The sequence below is a fragment of the Pongo pygmaeus genome, chromosome 5 (genome assembly GCF_028885625.2).
Source record: "Pongo pygmaeus isolate AG05252 chromosome 5, NHGRI_mPonPyg2-v2.0_pri, whole genome shotgun sequence".
Classification (NCBI taxonomy): domain Eukaryota; kingdom Metazoa; phylum Chordata; class Mammalia; order Primates; family Hominidae; genus Pongo; species Pongo pygmaeus.
In genome coordinates, this window is record NC_072378.2 from 39683857 (window position 1) to 39707361 (window position 23505).

At 51.6% G+C, this 23505-nt stretch overlaps 2 protein-coding genes across 6 annotated transcripts in view; both read right to left on the reverse strand.

Annotated features, from left to right (window-relative positions):
* Window positions 1-195: 195 nt before the first annotated feature.
* KCNK16 (potassium two pore domain channel subfamily K member 16) lies at window positions 196-8458 on the reverse strand. 4 transcript variants are annotated; one of them, XM_054491392.2, is made up of 6 exons: window positions 8314-8458; window positions 7818-7931; window positions 4515-4629; window positions 3281-3447; window positions 2282-2447; window positions 196-627 (listed from the first exon to the last, which is right to left on the reverse strand). In XM_054491392.2, the coding sequence occupies exons 2-6, from the start codon at window positions 7833-7835 to the stop codon at window positions 500-502; spliced, it is 594 nt and encodes a 197-aa protein (XP_054347367.2). In that variant the 5' UTR covers window positions 7836-7931; window positions 8314-8458; the 3' UTR covers window positions 196-499. The 4 variants fall into 4 exon arrangements, with proteins under 4 accessions (XP_054347367.2, XP_054347365.2, XP_054347366.2 ...); XM_054491390.2 differs by lacking the exon at window positions 8314-8458 and adding an exon at window positions 1802-1942 and having other exon boundaries at window positions 7818-8192; XM_054491391.2 differs by lacking the exon at window positions 8314-8458 and having other exon boundaries at window positions 7818-8192.
* A 7032-nt stretch (window positions 8459-15490) lies between these two features.
* The window catches only part of KIF6 (kinesin family member 6), a 386628-nt gene continuing 378613 nt past the window's right edge, over window positions 15491-23505 (reverse strand). For both annotated transcript variants that reach the window (XM_054492899.2, XM_054492898.2), the window contains one exon: window positions 15491-22095. In XM_054492899.2, coding sequence (XP_054348874.2) covers window positions 22079-22095 — 17 coding nt within the window. In that variant the 3' untranslated portion in view covers window positions 15491-22078. The remainder of the gene's footprint in view (window positions 22096-23505) is intronic.

Sequence of the window (23505 nt, forward strand, 5' to 3'; positions counted from 1 at the left end):
TCCCAGGGACAAAAAGAGGCTCTGAACTGTGGGCATCTGGCCCCGCCTCAAATGTGTGCGGGGTGCCCACCCGCTAGGCCTAGGTCAGGGAGAAGGGTGCTGGGTGACCGCAGGCGCTGAGGGAAGGGGCCCAGAGCTCCCTCACATTTCCTGAAATGAACAATGGGAGGGACTTCTGGAAACTGCACTCAGAGGTAGGAGATAGTAGAGACCAACTTTATTGTCTTGGGGCCCCTGCCTAAGTTCTTGGACTCGGGGGCTATCTCCAAGGACTTGCTGTCTGTCAATCTCAAGACCACCTTGGGTCTCCCACACCTCTGTCCTTTCCTTTGTACCCCAAAAGAGGGACCACAGCTGATTGCCACTTGTCTATGAGCTTGGGAGGTAAGAGGAGCCTTAACCAAGAGGCTTGTCCACTCCTTGCTTCTGAGAAGGCCCCCGAAATCCCTCTACCTGGAGTGGAGGAAGCGTCCAGGCTGTGTGAAGAGTCCGTGGTTCCTCAGCTTCCCAGTCCTTTCTTGGATATGGGGAAGTCCTGGGGTGTGACTTGGACTCCTCTTGCTGCTGTAGAGCCTCTCCTGGGTCTCCTGCCTGGAGCTGCCTTGGCTCCACAGCCTTGCCTCAGACCTGTGCAGAGGAACCCAGCCACATAGGAGCCCACTTGCTGTTGGATGATGGGAGAGGCAAAGGCCAAAATTTCCAGGCCCCGGAATGGAGTGGTTTAAATCTCTCCTTCTGGTCAGGGATGTTGCAATCTGGCAGGGGAAAGGCCAGACCTGGAGAATGCATTCCTGAGAGAGGCCAGACGTTCATGGAGCTCACTTTCTGGAAGGATCCTGGGATCTGCTGGCTCTCTGGCTTCCCATGGGGTGTTTGGAAAGGCTCTTGAGAAGGCAGGAGCCCAGAGGGAGTGATGAAGCTAAGGGGGTGGCCTGTGAGGGTCAGGGGAGGCCATGTTCAGGAAAATGGGTAGGACACCCAAGAGGTCCTAAGCCTTGTTCACAGACAGCCCTGGACTTCTAGACAAGGGGAGCTGGTGAGCTTTGAGAGGCAGCTCGCCTGCCCCTTGGCTGAGAGCTTCCTGAGGGCAGAGATCCTCTTTTCACTAAGATTGTTCCAAAGTCTCTGCCCAGGTCTTCCCTCTCTTTGACGCTCCCTGCCAGCCACTCCCATGGGCTCTCATCAACCCTGAGGCTATTCCCATCATAGCATTTTGGGCACTGTGTTGGGGCTGCCTCTTTGCTTGCCTAGCAAATAAAGGCACATCAAGGGCAGGCACTTCCACTGCTGTATCTGCAGACCCTGGCACAGACCCTGGCACAGCACCTGGCGCATAGTAGGGGCTTGGCAAATGCACTGTGCATGTATCAAATGAGGCAAAAGTAAAGTCATCCTTTGTTTGTGTAAGGTCTCCTGGAAGGGGGCATGGGGAGGGCAGTGGAAATCTGGCCACTACCTTTGGGTGGAAGGCTGTGGCAGGGGCTCTGGGACAAGGGTGCACCTCTCCATCCACACGTGTCTTTAATCCTATCTCACGTCTCCTCTCTGTTACTTTCTTGGATATACCTGTCTCCTTTCTCTCTTGGGAGAGCTCCTGAGACCAGCCCTGGCTGAGAAGTGAGGGGGTTGGGAGAGGAGAAGGCAGGGCTGGAAATCCAGAGAGCAGATAGGGTGGGACTGGGGAGGATGAAAGGGGTTTCTGGGGTCCCCTGGGGGCCTCATGCAGAGATGGGGATCTTCTGAGGTCTGGGGAGCCCACTGGGGTCAGAGGCTGCCCCATCCTTGACGCCGAGGCCCCTACTGAGCAGCCAGAGCTGGCAGCATCTGTGCAGAAGCAAGGGGCCCAGTGGGAGGATCAGCGCCAGCCACGCCAGGCCCAGGAGGATCCAGATGGCTGCCAGGCTCCGGTACACTGAGATATAATGCTTGCTGGGGTCTGTGCCTGCCAGGGAAGGGAATGGCATCAATGCCAGGGGTCTCAGGGCATAGCCACCTCCAGTTTCCGTAGGGACCCTCACCAGCCAGGATGCTCTCTCCCTCTTCCTCATAACAAGGAACAGCAGTGGAGGTAGGTCTCTGCGGGGTGGTGATGGGTCCTAGACCAGAAACTTCTGAGAATGTTGCTTAGAATCCACAGTAGTCCCAGAAATAATTGGTTTGGCTCCCTTGAATGACCAAGGGCTATCTTATTCTCAATAGTTGTCCTCAGCTGACATCTCTCCATCCCCCAAATCCCAGTGGGCACCCCCACCCTGAGATAATGTGACTGTTTTGTTCTCACCAACAACATAGTCCCCGAAGCCAATGGTGCTGAGAGTGATGAAAGCAAAGTAGAAGCCCTCGCTGAAGCTCCAGCCCTCCACATGGCTGAAGATCATGGGTGGGAAGATGAGAATGACCAGCGTCCCCAGGGTCAGGAACAGAGCCAGGCCCAGGACTTGCAGTACCTGGGAGGGAGGGAGTTGGCCCCTGAGTCCACTTGAAAGTCTCCAGGATTGTATGAGGTTGGGGGGAGTCTGGGGTAAACATGGGAATGGGACTGGGCCATAGCTAGGCCCCTTTCCTGCACTGCAGACCCTTGAGGTGGAGGTTGTATCTATGTGTGCATGACCTTGTCCCACCCAGGGAAAGATTTGGCAGAGGGATTGCGTTAGTGGGTCAAGAAGCGATTTGGAGACCCCTTTGGGCTTGGGGATCACACTTGAACAGGCTCCCTGGGGACTCAGATCTGGAACAGAAAAGTATCATTGAACTGTCTGCGTGCTTCTGGCCTTGCAAGCGGCTGGCCAAGGGTGGGCACTGGGGGCATGCTGGGCAGCCTGCAGAGCTTGTTTGTTACTGCACAAAAGGATGTTGGAGTTCTGTGATGACCTTGAAGATGTGCTACAGAGATCCCCCACTTAAAGGAGGACGGTGGGCCAGCTGCCAGCTCCTTCAGGGTGTTCAGCTGTAGAGAACCTCCTGGCCCAGGGACATACTCTTCCTGGGAAGGCCACACCCAGTGCCCGATTGAGGCAGGTATGAAAACCTGGCTAGTTCCGCCCACTGTGGGACAACTCTGACAGCTCTCACATGCTGTAGAGCTCTTTGGGGCTAAGCCTTTGTAGAGCATGCATAGAAATCCAACTCCCCACTCTCCAACCCTGCCTTCACCCTTCCTCTTTCACAGGCATCTACCCCTAACCATGCATGCCAAACTCCATCTCAGCATCGGCTTCTGGGGAACTCCACTTGTAACAGATCTGTCATAGCAGGCCTATAAGGGAGTTAGGGGGCATACCTGGGAGCGCCTGGGCCGGTCCTCCCATCTCTCAATGGTGGCCAGATGGGCACGCAGCCCCGTGCCCAGGTGGTTGAGGAAGATCACGTTAAGCGGGATGCCCAACAGGGCATAGAAGACACAGAAGACCTGACCTGCCTCTGTGCTGGGTGCCAGGTTCCCATATCCTGCAAGGGAAGGGGGGCGTGTGCAAATATGGAGACTCTAGAACGCCCTCTGCTCCTCTTCCCCAGACTCTAGCTGAGGTTTGTTTGTCACCACCTCTGGGAGTGAGAAGGGGAAGCTCCCCTGTTCCCATGAACTCTGCTGGAATGATTTTTATTTATAGGACTCCTGCTCATCTTTGAAGCCCCATCTCAAATGACTCTGCCTCCATGAAGCCCTCCTGACTGCCAATTTCCTTCTGCCTTCTGGGTGTGGTTCCCCATAGTGTTTTATGTCATTGCTATGTAATTATCGACTTTGTTTTCTATTATTCTTTTTTTGTGTATTTATCATGTTCCTCTTTGTTGGACTGGAAGTTCCTTGCGGGCTGAGCCTGGGTCTGATCCAAGTTTGTATCTCCCACCCCCAGCTCCATCACTCCGCCTGGAATGTTGCCTGAGTTCAAGGAAAGTACGTGGAATTGGACTTAACTGAATGGATGGGGTAGACCTGGATCTGATGGTTTCCTTGGGGTGGGATGGAGTGAGTTTTCTGGCCGAGGGGGTGTAGCAGCTGCTGTCAGTGCCCTGTTCCCTCAGAACACATGAGATACCACCTGAAGCTTTGGTGGACAGTTGCTGTATACAAATCACCCCCCGCTCCCAGTTTCTGCACATCTCTCTCTACCTGAGAGATTCTTCTGGCCAAAGGAGTGTGCTTGGTGTATGGGAAGTTTCAAAATGCTGGGGAACTAATATACTCGGGACCAGCTCTCAACCTTTGAGGGCAGGAGTTGGTAGCTAAATGGCCCCTCATTCTTGTCCCTCGGTGGACCGTTCTGAGGAAGGGCTCTATCTAGCCTCTCAGAGGGTCCCAAGGAGAAGTGAGCTCAGTCACCCAAGCCAGTAATCTGCTAATTAATGCAAATTTCATTGCCTTCTTCTCCCTACTGTTTCACTTATCCACTCCCTCCCTGGGCTTCCTGAATAATCTCCTAGACAAACCACATCCTTGTCTCAGCATCTGCTTTTGGGGAGCCCAGACTAAGACAGGGGCCTTGGGGAAGCTCTTCTCTACCCCAGCCCTTTACCTATGGTGGTGACAACTGTGCCTGCGAAGAAGAAACTGCTGCCAAAGTCCCAGTTGCTGGGGTTGGTGGAGTTGCCTTTGGGGTTCACACCTTTCACCCAGGCTTCCATGATGACCTGTAGGGGGGTGGCATGGCAGGGGAGGAAGAAGGAGCTGATGGTTACTGGGCACCAGTTGTTGCCATGCTCTTGGCAGCATGCTTTTGTGTCATCTCATCTAATGATACTCTTAGATGATATTGTTCCCATTTCATGGAAAAAGGAAATGAAGACTCAGAGTGGCTAAGTGACCTGTGCAAGGTGACTGGACTCCAATTCCAGTGTCTGTTCCACTGTCTGTTCCACTGGCCAGGGCTGACTAAGGTGTGGGCTGCAAGCGTGGGCTGGTGCGGGAGATGGGCCTGAGGGGTGAAGTGGAGGATGCTCAGGGAGGGGTTCCGTGGGAGATGCTGCTGGTGGCCAAAAGGATGGCACGCACATCGGCTGTTAGAACAATGGGAGGATTTCAGGTTGGGTATGTCTGGAAGGGATTGCTGGGGAACACAGGGTTTAGGGACCACAGGGAAGCCATGGGCTGCCTGCCATGAAGCTAATGGTGGGACAGAGAGCCCTGTGTTCCCTAAGTGTCCAGGTGAGTGGGCACCCTTGCTCTTTGCTGCTCTCTAGTGAGCCCCAGCCCTTGCCTATGGGAGAAATTCTAACAGAGGCCAGACAAAGGTGGCGCACATGAGTGTGAGTGTGTGTGTGTGGTGGTTGTTTATATGTGATGTGTTGTATGCATGTGTTGTGCATGGCAACTGTATGTTGCACATGTGTGCATGTTTGTATGTGTGTTGCATGTGTTTTTACAAGACCCAAACCTTTGCTGGCTCAAGCCTACAACACCTCCCTTCACTGCCCCACTGCTGACAACCTCCAGTCCCTGGGCCCAGCTGCCTTGGAGAATGGGCAGGGCTCTCTCCTCCCCTGCCCCCAACCCTCTCCTCTTTAATTGTGGATTGTCCCAGAGCAGCAGCACAGCCTTGCCACCAAAGAGCCCCAAAGGCAGGAGGAAGCCAGGGACACAACAGTTCTGGCTTCCAATTCCTATGGGAACCAGTTCCTGCTGGCTGGGTGGGTGTGCTTAGATCAGGGCTAGGGTGGCCCTGGTGGGCCAAGCCAGTCAGGGCATCTGCGGTCACAGGCTGTCTGCTTCTCCTCACTTTGACGGGAACTGGCCTCTTAAGATGTGGACTTTGGCCTCCCTTTCTTTCCCACATCCACAAAGTGGCCAGGGCCCAACATTCCCAAACATGCTCGTTCTCTGGAGACCCTCACTCTTGGGGGCAGTACTCTAGTCCTGGGCCATCCCCCGCTGCCAGCCTGCGGCCCTCATCCTGCTGAGGGTGCTGAGTGCCGGTGGGCGGATGCAGGTGGCCGTGGGTTCTGACTTCCCAGTTTTGTGAACCTGGGCAAGCAGTGTTTCCTCACAGAGGCAATGTTTAATACTGCTTTTAATACTAGTTACTCAACTCGCCCTGTGCGTCTGAGAGTTCAACAGGAATGTGTCTTCTTCCAGAATCTCACCCCAGTGTTCTTCTGCCACCCAGCTCAACTGCCCCTGGCAAGGAAGGGTCTCTCCTGAGGCTGAGGACTCTCAGGGAAAGGGATGTCCTGTCTTCCCTGGGGAGGCCCCGGGGGCTAATCAGTGGCAACCCCTTCGGGGCTGCAATCAAGCGGATGGCCTCCCTTCGTCTTGGTTAGCAGAGCGAGTTAGGTTGCAGCTACCAACCCTTCCCACGCCCTCCAGCTTGGCTCTCACTTCCAATGCAGAGCTGAGGGAGGAGGAGATTTCAGCTTCTCCAGGGCCTCTGCCTTACTCCCAGGGTTTTGGGAGGCCCCTGAACTGTTCTCAACCCTGATGTGGTACTATGGTCCCCTAACTTTGACTAACCTTATCCATCAGGGAGAAGAGAGTAAAACCTGAAGCTAGAGGCCTCATTTCCTGGTCTCTCACAGCTACAGAACGTCGTCTGTGACCACCCAGCCCATGCATCATCTTCTAGGCCAGCTGTTCTCAGTCTTCAGGGTCCTCAACATCACCTGGAGGGCTTGTTGACACACAGCCTGCTGGACCCATCCCTAGAGTTCCTGAGTTAGCAGGTGCGGAGTGGGGCCTGACATCTCCATTTCTAACAGGCTCCCAGGTGATGCTGATTCTGGTCCCGGGGCTACACTTTGAGAACTGCTGCTTCAGGCTGCATCTTGCCCTCAGAACTTATGCTAATTTGTGCGGTGAAGACCCGGGGCTCCAGAGCCAGAGGCCTGGGAGTGAACGCTGTCTCTACCAGTAGCTGTGCAGCCTTGGCCAACATATTCTACCTCAGATCCCATCTACAAACTGGAGATAGGGATTGTAATAGGTAATTATGAGAAAACACCTGTAACACGCTCAGTGTCAGGTGATGAGTGGATCATGATTGGATTAAGCTGGTCATGACCACCCTGCTTCCCACTGTTTTAGGCACATTGTAAATGCTCAGTAAATGCCAGTTATCAAGGTGATTCGGCACTTTGTCTGTTCCTTTGCAGGGGATGTTGTCACTCGCTCCAGTGCCTATTTCAGATGCATTCACCTCCCTCCACAACACCTGGTTTTGCCTTGTTTCTGGGAAAGAGGAAAACAGAAAGGACCCAGGCAGGGGGTGACCCACTCTGTTACCAAGAGACAGCCCCATTTGGGTGCAGTGCTGGCAAGCTCAGTCACCTTGGCCATTGCCCACCAAACCCAACTCCAGTGCAAACAGGCCAGGAAAGGACAGCTTGGTGGTGGCTGCTCCTGGCGTTTATCTGTGCCTCCCACCTGCAGCCCTCTGCCCAGGGATATGAGCTGGGAGAGGGCAGAAGGAGCTGCAGCCCTGGAGTTGGGGAAGGGGAAGTATGAAAGTGTGGGAGGAGGAAATTTGGACAGCATTGATAACGCTGACATATAGTTCCTATTCATCCAGCAAGTGACAGCTTAGAGAGTGCTTTTAATCTGCTGTCAAATGTCTGCAGTACAGATATGGTTATTTTTGTTGCCTTATAGATGAGGCTGTTTGGGTCCAGAGAGGTTAAGTGACCTGTTCAAGGTCACACATCAATCCAGTTGTAGACCTGGGGCCAGAATCCAGGACTAGATCTCACCAGGCTGTCTGTTCCCACTACACTCTTCTTCCAAATGGGACATCAGCCCCTGGGTGAGGACTGTGGATCTGCCACAGGAACCCCCATTCCACCAACGTTCCCAAGCCTCTCCATCCCAATCCCACATCGCTCCCCTTCACCTGCACAAACTGCTCCATGGCCCACTGGTCCAGGCAGGTGTAGTTCTCCAGGAAGCGCAGCTTCTCCAACTGAAACTGGTCCCTGGACTGAGCCTCCGCCTGCCTCTCTAGCAGCTGGAAGATAGTGGCACCGAGCAGCAGGTAGCAGACATAGGCCAGCAGCAGGGGCAGCACCCGGCCACCCCAGCAGCTGCAGAGCCCAGCACTGGGCATGCTGTGGCCAGGACCCTGCCAGGGTCGTGGGGCTGGCTATGGGGGAGAGGTGGGAAACAGGTGAGGAGTAAGCACTTAGGGGCCTGTGCCCAGGCTGCTGCCTGCCCTGCCCTCCTCCTCAGCACAGGTGTCTGGAGGCTGGGGAGACTATTTGAACAGTGCAGCTCAGCTTGGCTGCACTAAGTGCTATGCTGTGAGTGCAAACAGGCCGGCCACCCCCACCCGGCCTTTGTTTCCGTGGACAGCAGCAAGTCAGTGTCATGGACCCTTCAAAGAGACCTACCAGGTTCTCCTGAGTGCTTCATGTCTCTCCCTCTGCCTCCAAGTTGGACGGATGTTTCTGGGCTAAATTGGATAGGTGTGCTCACTCTGTCCAGGCCCCAGTGGGCTCTCTTGGCAGCCCCCAGCATCTTCACCCTGGAAGGCTGTAAGACCCCAGCTTAGGAGCTGGGAAGAGATCAGAATGGGTGTGAATAAACCTACTCAGTTGCCTTGGCTACAAAATGGGGCAGGAGAATTGAACTGCCTATTGGGGGAACCTCAGGATGAGTAAACTGCGTGACAAATCAGGGCAAAGTAAATAGACAGGTGATTGTCTCACTCAGCCCGATGGTAAGAGTATCACAGTTGACTCTGCTGATAAGTTGGGTGCATTGGCTTTATAACTTTTGCTAATTTGTCTTGCATGAAGCCCTCTAGTGGGTTACCTTCAGAGGATATGTCGGTGAAATATATGTGTGAATTAAAAAGAAACTAAAAGTATATCTAGATCCTAGGATGGTAACAGTGGCTCTCTCTGAGTGGATGGAATTGAGGGTGCTTTCCTTTCTCTTTGCCTGTGTGTGTGTGTGTGTGTGTGTGTGTGTGTGTGTGTGTGTGCACATGCTTGTTTATGTACATGTATAACAGCTTTATACAGATCTAATTCACATGCTGTATCATCCACACATTAGAAGTGTGCAATTCAGTGGTTTTTAGTATATTCACAGAGTCTTCAAGACCCAGCCTTGTTGCAACGTGTAACAGTACTTCTTCCTTCTTTCTGGCTGAGTAATATTTCATTGTGTGGCTATAACACATTTGTTTATCCATTTGATTTCTAGTTGATGGACATTTGGGTTGTCTCTGTTTCCTTCTATCAAGAACAAAGCAGCTATGAACCTCTGTGTATGAGTTTTTTTTGTGGACATATGTTTGCATTACTCACAGGTACATACCTAGGAGTAGAATTTTTGGACTGTCTGGCCACTCTGTATTGAACTTTTTGAGGCACTGCCAGGCTATTTTCCAAAGTGGCTGAATCATTTTATATTCTGACTAGCCCAGGGCGAGGATTCCAATTTCTCTGCTGTGTTTTCTGCTGTTTCCTTTAATGAGCTGTGGCTGCAGACACTGTGAGTTGCCTGCTGAGTATCCTTTCCCTCCTCCCCAGCTAGCAGAACCCCGGCTTTGTAAGTGTCAACCCCAGGTAATTGAGCATAATTGGTCTAAGTCATCATGCTAATCTTGCTCCCCTCTGTCTCAGCCCCTGAGAGCAGTGAAGTCACTGAAGACCCATAAGACAGTGGGCAAGAGGGCCAGGCTGAGGAGAAAGCCAAACAAGGTACCACAGTCCCAGCCTCAGCCTGGTTCCTAGGAGCTCTGGCAGGTGAAGTGCACCCCAGTGAGTCCCAGCAGGGGAGCTGAGCCTTCATATTCCCACATTAGTCCGTCACTCATGCATTTCTGGCTTTGCGCACGTGCAGGAAAAATGGCTCCAGGAGCTTGTGGAGAGACCCCTGAAGGAGAGCCCCAGGTGCAGGCTAGGCCACTGGGAGAAAAACACATTAAAGCCTGGGGAGGAGACCCCAGGGTCGAAGCATCCCTGCACCCACTTTCCCAAGCTGCCTTGCAAGCTGGGGCTGGCCACGTGCCCAGGTCCAGCCATGATTGGGCAGAGTTGGCTGAGGAGGTTTGGGCAAAATTGTTGTCTCTTGACAAAGGGTTCAGCTGCAGCTGGCCCCACATTTCTCCCTCTTTCTGTCTGGACCTGCTGAGCCATCTTGTGTCCCTGAGGGAGAGGTCATGGGCACTGCAAAGACACTGGACCAATTCCTGCACACACCTCTCTAGAGTTCTTTTTATATTAAAAACATAAACCTTGTTTCAGCCACCATTAGGTATTATGTTACATCCCATTTGTTATTTGTTGTTGTTGTTTGTTTGTTTCTTTGTTTTTTTGAGACGCAGTCTCACTCTGTAGCCCAGGCTGGAGTGCAGTGGCGTGATCTCAGCTCACTGCAACCTCCACCTCCTGGGTTCAAGCAATTCTCCTGCCTCAGCCTCCTGAGTAGCTGGGACTACAGTTGTGCACCACTGTGCCTGGCTAATTTTTTGTATTTTAGTAGAGACAGGGTTTCACCATGTTGCCCAGAGTGGTCTTGAACTCCCGAGCTCAGGCAATCCACTCGCCTTGGCCTCCCAAAGTGCTGGGATTATAGGGGTAAGCCACTGAGCCCAGCCTGAGTTCTTTTTAAAAAACTGTTCAAGGCTTATTTGAGTTGGAAGGGATCGGAACACACTCCAGGTATTTCCGGTAATTAGACTGTGTGCTGTAGGAACTGGGGAGCAGCTAGGGTTCTGGAGCCTCCTAGCTTTCCACCAGCAGCCTGGCCTGACCACCCTCTACTCGCCCCAGGTGCTTCCCGTCCACCGTTTCTCTGCCTTGGGGCTCCACTCCTGGCTGACCTCCTGGCTTCTGGTCAGATCTATGCCCATTGCCCTCTGCTTCTTTATCTTGGTATTTCTTGGCTTAAATCCTTTATGGATGGGCTAAACGCCCAAGAGTGCCTTTTCATGGTGGCTACTCTACAGGTGTCTGGTGGGCTGAGGATGGCCCAGCTTTGGGTCAAGTGGCCCCCTCAGCTGACCTGCCCCAGCCCAGGGGATGGGGACATCGCACATATAGGCACCACCTGGAAGGCACTCGCCATGGCAGATACGGTGGCCTTTCTGTCCAGGACAAGCAACAATTGTTTTTGTAATGAGGAGAGAACAAAAGAGAGCGTGCAAGAGAGAGAGAGGGAGAGCAAGAGAGAGAGAGAGACCTTGTAGAAGATAAAAGCAAGAGGGAGAAATCATTTTTCAGGTATGTGGGTGATCAAGAGATTGGTAGTAACACACGGTTCTGCTAAAAACCAACAACAAATCACAGTGAGCGGAGGTGGAGCCCACGTTGTGTGGGCTGTTCATTAAGAACGTCCCGACATAGTGACAAACCTGCAGGCTTTTGTCCACCCTGTGGCTTAGGCACAGCCCTGTCTGGGGGTGGTGTGATGGAGCCCACCTTCTCTGGAATTCTGCTGCTTCTGGAATCCTCTGAGGCCATCTGGGGATCTCTGAAGTGGTTCTGTGCAAGCTCCACTTCACATGGTCCCAGAGCTTTCCCAGACGGCACCTTGTTGGGATGTGGGCTTGTCTTGGAGGGAGAAGGAAGCATCTGGAATCAATGGGGCAACAGAGTGCTGGCACTCATTTCTACTACAGATGCACCAGCTCCTGGCTTAAGCAAGAGTTAGAATTACATCTGAAAGGCAATGTGAGAGTCAAACCCTATTTGATTGCCCTGGAGGAACTCAATACATGGAGAGCTCTCTTGTGTATCATTTAGAAAGCTCATCCGTGGATGTCTGCAGGGCTTCAGGCAGGACTGAGCAACTCTGTAGCACTGAGTATCTTTGAGCAGTCTGGACGCAGTCCACAGGTAATGACGGTTGTTCTAAGGGTGACGGAAATGAAGGAAAAGAGAATGGACTATCTGCATGGGAGAAGGGGGTGAACGTAGTGGGCCACAGGGACGTCTGAGATGGGCTGGGGTAGAGGGAGGGATGAATCAGCCATCAAGGTGCCCTCCCTCTCTCAGGTCCTGGGCAGGAAGTGTACCAGGCTCACTGTGGGCAGACACTCCATTCATTTACGAATAATCTGTTGGGAACCTACTGTGCGCTGGGGCTATCTGTTGAGACTCTACCGTGTTCTGGCAAAGTCAGCCAGCACAGCTTCCTCTTGCCTTTCCTGGCTCTTTCTCTCCACTGCTGCCTCTCTACTCTCTTCTGGTCACACCCTCACATCTCCCTCTTACATCAGTTTTTCACAAACCACCCAAGCCCAATAAGACTTCACCTGGCTGGGGTTTAGGATAGAGTCTTTCTCAGAAGCATGTTCAGTTTAATGGGGGACTTCTGAAAACCCTAGGGCCACAAAAGCCACAGAAAGGGCAACATAATTGTGGACTTTGGGGGAGATCTCAGCTCAAGAGGCCCACAGACTGTGTGCTGTAGGAACTGGGGAGCAGCCAGGGTTCTGGAGCCTCCTAGCTTTCCACCAGCAGCCTGGCCTGACCACTTTCTACTCGCCCCAGGTGCTTCCCGTCCGCCGTTTCTCTGCCTTGGGGCTCCGCTCCTGGCTGACCCCCTGGCATCTGGTCAGATCCATGCCCATTGCCCTCTGCATCTTTATCTTGGTATTTCTTGGCTTAAATCCTTTATGGATGGACTAAGTGCCCAAGAGTGCCTTTTCATGGTGGCTACTCTACAGGTGTCTGGTGGGCTGAGGATGGCCCAGCCTTGGATCAAGCGGCCCCCTCGGCTGACCTGCCCCAGCTCAGGGGATGGGGGCATCACACATATAGGCACCACCTGGAAGGCACTCACCGTGGCAGATACGGTGGCCTTTCTGTCCAGGACAAGCAACAATTGTTTTTGTAATAAGGAGGAGAGAACAAAAGAGAGACTGCAAGAGAGAGAGGGAGACAGAGAGAAAGAGAGAGAGAGAGAGAGACCTTGTAGAAGATAAAAGCTCTCTGCACCAGAGAGGACGTTCCCATCCTGCCTCCCTCGCTTCCTGCCTTAACTCGTTCTACACACACTGACTGAGCGCCCTCCATGTGCTGGGACCTGATTCAGCTACTCTTCCCAGTTCACTGTGGTCTTGTGAGGTCAGCGCTTAGTCAAGATTAGGAGAAAAACTGCAGGGCTGCAGAGAGCTTCCTGTCCAACATCTCCCTACGTGGGCACCACTCTGCTGTGAGCTCTGGGTGGACACCAGGCATGATTTACAATCCCTGTCAGGGAATTATTGCTGCTAATGGGCAGAGCCAATTTATGCTTCCCAAGGGGGAGGGCAAAATCAATTAATGGAGAGCCTGACATGGCCAGGCCTGATGACAGAGTGTGGCCTGACATCCGGAGGTGATAAGGGACTTTCTGAGGCTGAACTAATAAGGAGATTGGGGAAAAAGAAGAAAAACAACACCCCCTCCCCATCTGCCCAATCGATTCAGTGTACAATGGGCAGAGAATGCAGAGTAAACAGAGCAGCTGGGCACGAGCCTCTTTCCATCTGAACGAGCCCGGAGATAAGGACTGGACAGGCCGCCCATCCCACCATCCAACATAGGTATTCGCTATGGAGCCCCTCAATAGACATATCCATATGGGTGAAAAAGGACACTTTCCAAACCAGAACACAGGGGAGAAGATAAGGCCCACCTGCCCCAAGTGCGTGCCTTGTAGTAGAAAGGGCAAGTGGAGACAGAGAGCACTGGTTTTAGATGCCACCTCCCTAACTGTGTCCCCCAGATAGTCTGCACCACGTGGCAGGAGCAGCAAGCTTTGGATGTGGGAGCCTGGGCTCCCGGAATCTCCCCCACAGCGTCCTATGTGGAGGCGGTGGTGGCGCGGGTTTGTAGGGGTCTTTGTGTGTCCTGGTGAGTATGATCTCAGAGGTGGGCCAGCTTGTGCTGTGACCAGCAGAGAGACCAGGGAAAGCTGAAGGTGGATTCAAGGTAAAGCCTTGAAACAGACAAACAAACACACCTGTTACTAATTTTGCTCAGAAACTGCATCTTTCTTTTTTTTAAGGAGCAGGATTCCTCTCGCACATGAAATCTTTCCCAGAGCCCCAGTCTGAAGCCTAGTTAAGAGTGGAGCTCTGGTTGAAGTAGGGGCAGAGGGCTCCCATTTCCACCAGCCCAGAGGGTGTGATTTCAAGAGCCCTTACCCGTAATTCTGAAATGGATGCCCTTGTCTAAGTTGGACTTCCCTCAGTGCAGGTCCCAAGACACAATGCGGGTGTGCGTGGTTCATCTGGGACCTGACCCCAGGATGCGCAAACAGGGGAGTGGGGAATGGAAGGCAGTCGATTCAGGGCGTGTTTTCGCACAGGTGACTGTTGCGGGCACCTGGGGCCCCATCCCGCTGGGGACCTCTGGGAGACTGTGCAGAACACGCTGTAGAGTTGTTCCACAGAGTGGCAAGGAAGCTTGGGTGTTTATCTACCAACTCTTGTCCCTTGTTAATTGAAGATTGCTCCTGGGGAGGTTAACTCCTGCACTGCCAGCCTGCCCTGCCTGTGGGCTGAGAGCACTCTTGAGGCCAGAGAGTCCCTGTGGGTAGAAAGATGCAGGTGCTTAGGACAGAATGCTACTGGTGTAGATGGAGACTTTCCACGAATGCTGCATGTGACCTCCAGGCAGGCTGGGGGGATCTGGCAGGGCACTGACACTGTCTGTCACAGGCTCTAGTTCTCCACTCCTTTGTCTGGGTCGCTGTGGTTTTGTCATTCCTGCAGGGAAATTGCTCTTCTGTGAACCTTAATGGAGGGATGGTCAGCTTGTCTTGGCATATTAGGCCAGTGCCCTTGGAAGCATGACAAGAGTGGGAAGACCATACCCTCATCTCTTGATGGCCACTCAAATTGATAAAAGAAAGATATTGTTTTTATTTATTTATTTATTTTGAGATGGAGTCTCGCTCTGTCACCCAGGCTGGAGTGCAGTGGTGCAATCTCAGCTCACTGCAACCTCTGCCTCCCGGGTTCAAGCAGTTCTCTGCCTTAGCCTCCCAAGTAGCTGGGATTATAGGTGCCCGCCACCATGCCTGGCTAATTGTTGTATTTTAAGTAGAGATGGGGTTTCACCATCTTGGCCATGCTGGTCTTGAACTCCTGACTTCATGATCCACCCGCCCCAGCCTCCCAAAGTGCTGGGATTACAGGCGTGAGCCACCCTGCCCGGCCATGAAAGATATTGTTAGAAGATCTGCTGGACATCCCCTGTTAACAAATCTCCCTACATCCCCTCACCTCTTCAGACTATAAGAAAAACCCAGAGCTTTGAGAGTCATTGGAGCTGCAGCAACAAGAAGCCTGGGCTGCTGTGAGCCAGGATGTGGATGAGGGGTGCCGCCAAGACAGGGAGGAGCAGAGCGTCCCCAGGGCCTGGGAGAGATACTGAGCCCAGAAACCAGAGGAGAGACAGGGCCAGCTGCTCTTGGTGTGTGAGGGTCCCAGCAAATATTTTTTTGTGGATGGACCCCTGTGTGTATAAACAATTTGATGAAAAAAATTTAGTACCAAATTTATGAGCCCACGTGAGGTATAATGATTGATTTGTGTAGATTTAGAATGAAGACAGAGAAGAGGCACTTTGGCATTTGTTTATTGTCTAATTGGTTCACATGATGATTCTTTGTCCTATGGTGGACTGTTAAGAGTCCCTCAAATCAGCATGTTAGCGCAGGTCTGGTGGCCCAATCCCAGGTAGTGCCATAAAAGAAATGCCACACCAGCCAGCAGGAATGATCTACTCATCAGGCTGCTTTCCTGGAACCAGGGACTGACTAGGAAGCCCTAAAACAGCTTTATAGGCATGAGTCCTAGAGCACCCTGGGACATCTGGTCAACCCTATGCATGAACTGGAGAACTTCCTGAAAGAAGAAAAGGGAACTGAGACCCACATGAGGCCTGGACTATGTTAGGGGTGGCCTGCATGGATGACGTTGTTGGTCATGGCTGGTCCCAGCACCAGAGGGAGACTTAGAAAATTTCTAGCAAAGCACGTCAAAGCACAGGTTCCCCCCAAAACATGGGGCTAAAGGCAGGGGGACTGCTTGCCTCAGTCTAAGGACAGTGATGGAAAAGACAAACCCAGGAGATGTTTCGGAGAAAAGATAACAACAGCATCCCACACCTGGGGCCAGAAGGGGAGGGGTGCTGGCCTGGGGAGGGGCTGCCCTCCTGAGATCAGGAGCTGAGTGAATGGAGAGGGAAGAGTACCAGCTGGCGTGCTGCTTGCTCTTTACTGAGTTCCCGCTTGGTGTGGGTGAAACTGGCTCAGCCCTGCTGGCTGGCATGAGGCCATGGAAAACTCAAATAAAGCAGTTAACTCTGAAAAGGTTGCTGCTTCCTCCTATTCCTTGAGAGATGCATCCAGGGCTACACTCAGAGGCCACTTTTCGCAAGGTGAGGCAGAGCTTGTATTCAAGGAAACACTGCTTTTCCCTCCCACATTTGACACATATGTTTTCAACTTCCAACATTCACAGCCAACCTCTCTACACCTGCTCTGCCTCAGAGCCCTGGCAGTCCCTGGACACGTGTTATGGAAGGAACACTGTCTCCCCCACATGCTCACATGGCCCAAATCCCCACAAGTCCCCTTTTTGCCAAGCTCCATGTCCTATGCCTCTTCCCATCACCCAATACCCAACCTGCCATCATTGTCCTAAGCTTCCCTTCCCTGCTTCTCTCTTTGCACCTTGCCGGGTTCTCACACTCTCACCCACCTTGATAGTGAGTCCAAGCCCATCCTACCTCACCCCCAACTCCTTCTCCTTTTTCTGAGACAGGGTCTTGCTCTGTTGTCCAGGCTGGAGTGCAGTGGTGTGATCACAGCTCACTGCAGCCTTAACCTCCTGGGTTCAAGGATCCTCCCACCTCAGCCTCCCGAGTAGCTGAGACTACAGGCGCTTGCTACCATGCCTAGCTAACCGCAACTCCTTCTTAATCAGATTGTCTTGCTTACTTGTTTATTGTCCCTCTTCTTTTTTTTTTTTTTTTTCAGAGAAGGAGTCTCGCTCTTGTTGCCCAGGTTGGAGTGCAGTGGCGCGATCTCAGCTCACTGCAACCTCTGCCTCCTGGGTTCAAGCGATTGTCCTGCCTCAGCTCCAGAGTAGCTGGGATTACAGGTGTGCACCACCACACCCAGCTAATTTTTGTATTTTTAGTAGTGATGGGGTTTCGCCATGTTGGCCAGGTTGGTCTCAAACTCCTGACCTCGTGATCCGCCAGCCTTAGTCTCCCAAAGTGTTGGGATTACAGGCGTGAGCCACCATGCCTGGCTTGTCCCTCTCCTTCATTAGAATGTAGGTTCCAAGAATGCTGGCACTTTCTCTGTCTCTGTCACCTCTGACTCCTCAGAACTTAGCACAATGGATGGCACATCCTTGTCAAAACAATGACCAGATGAATGAGCCATGTTTATGTTTAAGGAATTACAAGGAGCATTTTTTCTGCCTAGATTTGAAACACACACCCATTGCATTTTAAAAAATGTTTCTGTCTATTTACTCTATCAACTGTGCCATGCTTGGGGCTGTTTCTATTTCTCGTTTCTTTTTTTTTTTTGGAGACAGAGTTTCACTCTTGTTGCCCAAGCTGGAGTGCAATGGCACAATCTCGGCTCACTGTAACCTTTGCCTCCTGGGCTCAAGCGATTCTCCTGCCTCAGCCTCCTAGTAGCTGGGATTACAGGCACGCAACACCATGCCCAGCTATTTTTTGTATTTTTAGTAGAGATGGGGTTTCACCATGTTGAACAGGCTGGTCTCGAACTCCTGACCTCAGGTGATCCTCCTGCCTTGGCCTCCCAAAGTGCTGGGATTATAGGAGTGAGCCACCACACCCGGCCTCTATTTCTGTTGATTGTTTTTTCTCCTCTTATGGCCCATATTTTCCTGCTTCTTTGCATGCCTGATTATTTTTTAATGGACGCCAGACATTGTGGATTCTATATTGTTGGATGCTGGTTTCTTTTTGGTTTGTTTTTCATTTTCCTTTAGATATTTTGAAGCTTTGTTTTGGGACTCAGTGAAGTTACTTGGAAACTTACTGGAAACAATTTGACTCCTTTGGGGCTGGCTTTTTAAGCTTTGTTAGGTGGGACCAGAGCAATCTGTCATCTGGGACTAATTGGCCCCACTTCTGAGGCAGTACCTTCTGTGTCTCTATACAATGACTGTTTTGGGAGGAGGTTTCTCCACTCTGGCTGTTGGAAACATGAACTCTTCCCAACCCAGTGTTATCTCAGGAAATTATTCCACCTGCTTCCTCCTGGTGGTTCTTTCCCCTGCCTTGGGTAATTTCTTCACATGCAGATGTTGATCGGTAGTTAGCTGAAGACTCAAGGGTAACCCTCTGAAGATCTCCAGAGCATGCTCTCTCTCTTTCTCTCTCTTTTTTCTCCTCTTTCTCTTTTTTCTCCTCTCTCTCTCCTCTCTCTCTCATCCCTGGGACTCTGCCTTGCAAATTTAAGCCACTTTGTCCTCCCTGGATTCCCAGCTCCATTTCCTCAACTCAGGGAAACCACTGGGCTCTACCTGGTTCCCCTTTCCTGGGCTGTAGCCTGAAAACTCACTGCAGGCAGTAAGTTGGAGCAATCATAGGGCTCCCCTCACTTGTTTCCCTTCTCTTGCGGATCAATCATACCCTATGTTGCTTGTTATCCAATGGCTGAAAACCATTGGCTTGTATAGAGGATTTTGTCTCATTTTTAGTCATTTAAAGCAGGAGGGTAAATCAGGTCCTTGTTGCTTCATCATGGCTGTAGGTGGCGGTCCTGCTTTTCCATATACAGGATGCTCTCAGTGCCTTTCCACAGGCTGCATGGAGAGACAATGAACTCTGGACTGAGAAGTCCTAGATCCAGTCATATACTGTCTTTGAGTTCCAATTTCTGTGCCAGTCTGCTGTTGCTACAATTAATGCTATATAACAAACCACTCTAAACCTCAGTGGTTTATGACAAGCTGCATATATTCTCATGCTAATAGGTCTTTGGGTGAGCCATAGTTCAGCTGATCTGGGCTGGGCTTGCCTGGGAAGCTCTGCTGCAGGCTGTAGACTGGGCTCAGGTCTGCTCTCTGGATGTTCCAGGCTGAAGGCGCAGCAGCTACCCACGGCATGTTCATCCCAAGAGAGATCACTGGAGCAAGAGGCAAGCTCAACCATGCGAGAACAATTCAAGCCTCTGCCTGCATCACGTTTGCCAACACCACATTAGTCAAAGTGGGCCATGACAAAGCTTTGGATGTGTAATTCTATACTGGTGGTGAAGAATTAAAACGATGTATTCAGTATACCACAGTTTCTCTATCTGCTTTCTAAAAATCCTTTTTAGCAAGATCTGGGCAAGCTACATTTTAACCTCCCTCCTCCAACCTCCTTTCACCCCACTTCCTGTCAAGGGATTGGTAGAGCCAGTTGAATTCTAGCAGGGACTGGGCTGGAGTCATTGGCTAGGCTGCTTTCCAGAAAATGTTTTGAAAACTCCACATTTTGGCCTAGAGTGAACTCAGATACTTCTTGTCATCCGTGGCTCCACTGAGCCCAGGTGGATTGCTGGAAAGTCTTTTCAAAACATTGCATCAATTTCTCCCATTTGCAGAGGTCAGTGAACTCTGGGAAGGTACACTGCCATCAAGCATGTGTCCATATCAAAGGCTGGGCTTCCATTAGGGGATGTTCAGAGCAAAAGGCCCCTTGGCCAGTTGCTGCACACACTTTGCATATGGTCTGGACACCAGTGGCCCCAGATCCCACGCTATGTGTTTTTCTGTCTTCATTTCCTTTCCTGTCTTAGTGATTGCCCCAGGAGGCTGGTTCACACCCTGCATGGGGCCACACCACACATCTCTGTCAATAAGGCCTTTGGATCCAGGAGATGATGTCTCAGTGGGAGAGCTAATGTTGAAAGACTCTGGCAGGGTATGTGGCTCATGCCTGCAATCCCAGCACTTTGGGAGGCCAAGGCGGGAGCATCGCTTGAGGCCAGGAATTTGAGACCATCCTGAGCCACACAGTGAGACCCTGTCTCTACAAAAAATTTAAAACGAGCTAGGTGTGGTGGTGCATGCCTATAGTCCCAGCTACTTTGGAGGCTGAGGTGAGAGGATCACTTGAGCCCAGGAGTTGGAGGCTGAGTATGGCTTGAGCCCAGAGGCTGGAGGCTGACTAGTGAGGTATGGTCGCACCACTGCACCCCAGTCTGGCTGACAGAGTGAGACCCCCCCATCTCAAAAAATAAATAAAAGAAAATAAAAATAAAAGAAAATAAAAAAGTCAGTAGACTCTACCCAGCTCTAGAGGGCTGAGGGCACTAAGGCATGCCAAGAATACTGCTGCTGCTACACAGGGGACTGGCGCAAATGCCATGCCATCTTCAGGGCTCCTGAGAGAGTGTGTGTGTGTGTGTGTGTGTGTGTGTGTGTGTGTCTGTGCAGTTACATGTGTGTTCCATGGACTCTTGGGGAGGCTTCTAGAATCAGAATTTGGTCTTCCTCTGGTTCTACAGACTTTACAGGGGGCTTACTATGTTCCACTGAACTGTGAGGGCTAGGAGTGGACCAGAGATGCTGGCCCCTGTCCCGATGGGATTCAGTCAGAGCCCAGGGGAAGTCAGAGTGACACCATCTTGAGAAACACATCTGGGTTCTGGCTCGTCTACTCAGGAACTGAAGGACCGTTTACTGAACAGCGATTCTGTGCTTGGGACACAGCAATGAGCAAGACAAACAGGTCCCTGTTGCACTGGAGCTCTTAGTATTACGGGGAGGGGGGGCGGGTTGCAGGTATTACAAAAATAGGCAAGTTCAGAAGGATAATATGTCAGATAGTGATGCAGAAAAAATGGTAATGGGATAGGGGATAACTAGGGGGTGACTCGGGGAAGCCCCCTGAAGAGGGGACGTTTGTCACTTGCGTAGAACAGCAAGCCGAGTCTCCCCTTCACTCTGGCCTTCTAATTATATAAACTAGGGGTGTGGATTAGAGGATCTCGATGGGCCTGCCTAGCTTAGAAATGTCATGGTTTCATCTTCTCCCTCATGATCCTGTTACCCAGTCCTAAAAAACGAAAAAGAAAATCAAGCCAATTATACTATATTACCTCTCTGCTTCCCTCCAGGGTCATCAGGTCCTATATTTATAGGACAGAGACACCAGGAGCAGTGGACCAGCACTTTTATCCAGTTAACTTCATTTCCAGGTGCCGCTCCTGCTCACCCTCTGCTGCCCTTCCCTAGGTGCAGCTGGGTTGGAACCCCCTGGCCCAGGGGGCAGTTCTTCAAGAACCTCCTTGAGGGCTGCCCACCTTCCCTTGGATCTGTCATGGAGAGGGCCCATGGAGACAAGACCCCCAGGCAGCTATGTTTTTCCCTGTGGAAGTGGGGAGTGTCGGCCCAAATCCTGCAAGGGCCCAAGTGGCTGGGTGAAGGTTGTAAGGCCCAAGGTACCCACACTGCCCTCTCTCAAGCTCTCAGCAGAGCCCCTGGGAGCTGCCCACTGTTCTCTGGGTGCTATGATGTCCTTAGACCCTGAAGGGCAGATGGCTCCCTGGAGACACAGCTGTTCAGGCACTGCCTCCAGGTCATCCTGGCCAAGAGGCTGATGGTGAAAGATGTGGTCTGGGAGATCAGCATTGGCCTTCGGGATGCCCTGCATTTCACTGCCTTGCCAGTGGCTGGGACATCCTGCCTGGACCTGTCATGGCCATTTCTGGGCTTCCAAACCACAGTACGGGCCAAGGGAGAGAGCTGGCAAATCGCTAAAAATAAAAATATTCCCCCCACATTCCACTGGTGTGAGCGTCCCCTGACATTATATTATGATGGTGCTATTTCACATTCTCAAAAGTTTATAATGATCTACACGAAACATCACTACAACAGCGAGCTGAAGCCTTCACCCTGCCCCTAGCACTCTGGCATTGCCCGGCCCTGCCAGCAGCTCCAGCAACCACAGGAAGGATGTCGTGGTCAGCCCCAGCCTCACCCTCTCGGTGGCCTCCAGGTCAGCATCCCTAAAGAAACACAGCCCCCTCCATGGCAATCAGTCACTAGTTGCTCCCAGCAGCCCATAGTTCACTTCTGAAGCCAGAGCAAGTGAGGGGCGCTGCCTTCATCTGTACTTCATTCTTCCTGGCATAATGCATGGCTGGATATTTCCTGGAAATTCAATTGCTTCCCAAACCTGAAAAGGAGACAGGATGCTTTTGGTTAGGCTGTGCATGCAGACACTGACTTTTCCCAGGATTGAACTGGGAGGAGGGGAGGCCACCGGCCACTCCCCCTGGGTCTTGGGCACTGCATCTGTGTCTTGCCTCCCAGGAGCTGCATTTACACCCCAAGCTCTGAAGGAAGAGGCCCCCTTTGCCGAAGCTCCACCTCCCTAGGCTGAGACTGATACCTGTTTTCCTACCCCACGGTTTTCTTTTCTTTCTTTCTTTTTTTTTTTTTTGATGGAGTCTCGCTCTGTCACCCAGGCTGGAGTCTTGTCTTTTCCTTCCTTCCTTCCTTCCCTTTCTTCCTTCTTCTTTCTTTCTCTTTCTTTTCTTTTTTTCTTTCTTTCTTTCTCTTTTTTCTTTTTCTTTCTTCTCTTTCTTTTTCTTTCTTCTTTCTCTTTCTCTCTCTCGCTTTCTTTCATTCTTTCTTTCTCTCCCTTCCCTCCCTCCCTTCTTTCTTTCTTTCTTTCTTTTTCTTTCTTTCCTCCTTCCCTCCCTCCACCCTCCCTTCCCTCCACCCTCCCCTCCCTTCCCCTCTTCCTTCTTCTTTCTTTCTTTCTTTTCTTTCTTTCTTTCTTTTCTTTCTTTCTTTGTCTTTGTTTTCTTTCTTGATGGAGTCTCGCTCTGTTACCCAGGCTGGAGTGCAGTGGCACAATCTCGGCTCACTGCAACCTCTGCCTCCCGGGTTCAAGTGATTCTCCTGCCTCAGCCTCCCAAGTATCTGGAATTACAGGCACCCACCACCACGTCTGGCTATTTTTTTTATTTTTACTAGAGACGGGGTTTCACCACGTTGTCCAGGCTGGTCTCAAATTCCTGAGCTCAAGTGATCCATCCACCTTGGCCTCCCAAAGTGCTGGGATTACAGGTGTGAACTACCACACCTGGACAACCCCACGGTTTTCATTGATGCTCCTACCTAATCCTCAGATTCTCTCCTTGCTTTTTGCTCCAGATATTAATTATATTCCAGGATGGCTCCTCCTGACCACGTGGCCCCTATCCTGTCACCTCCCATGGCTGGGCATGGAGAGGGTTCTCTGGATTGAGAACCAGGGCCGTTGTGTTCTAGCCAGGATAGTCCCCAACCCATGGTGTGACTTTGGGCAAGTCATGTCAGTTCTCTGAGCCTCACATTTCTCTTTGCTGGAGCAGATGAGATACCTGCAAAAAGCAAGGTGGCTTCTTACTTCACAAAGTGTGGTCCACGGACCAGCAGTGCTGGCATTTCCAGGGAGCTTGTTAAGAAAGGCAGAGTCTAAGACATGGTCCACCCTGGACTTACTGGATCAGAATCTACAGTTTGACAAAACCTGTCAATTCATTAGCACATTAAAGTGTAAGAATTGGTAAGAGTGATATGCAGTTATTTTGCTTAA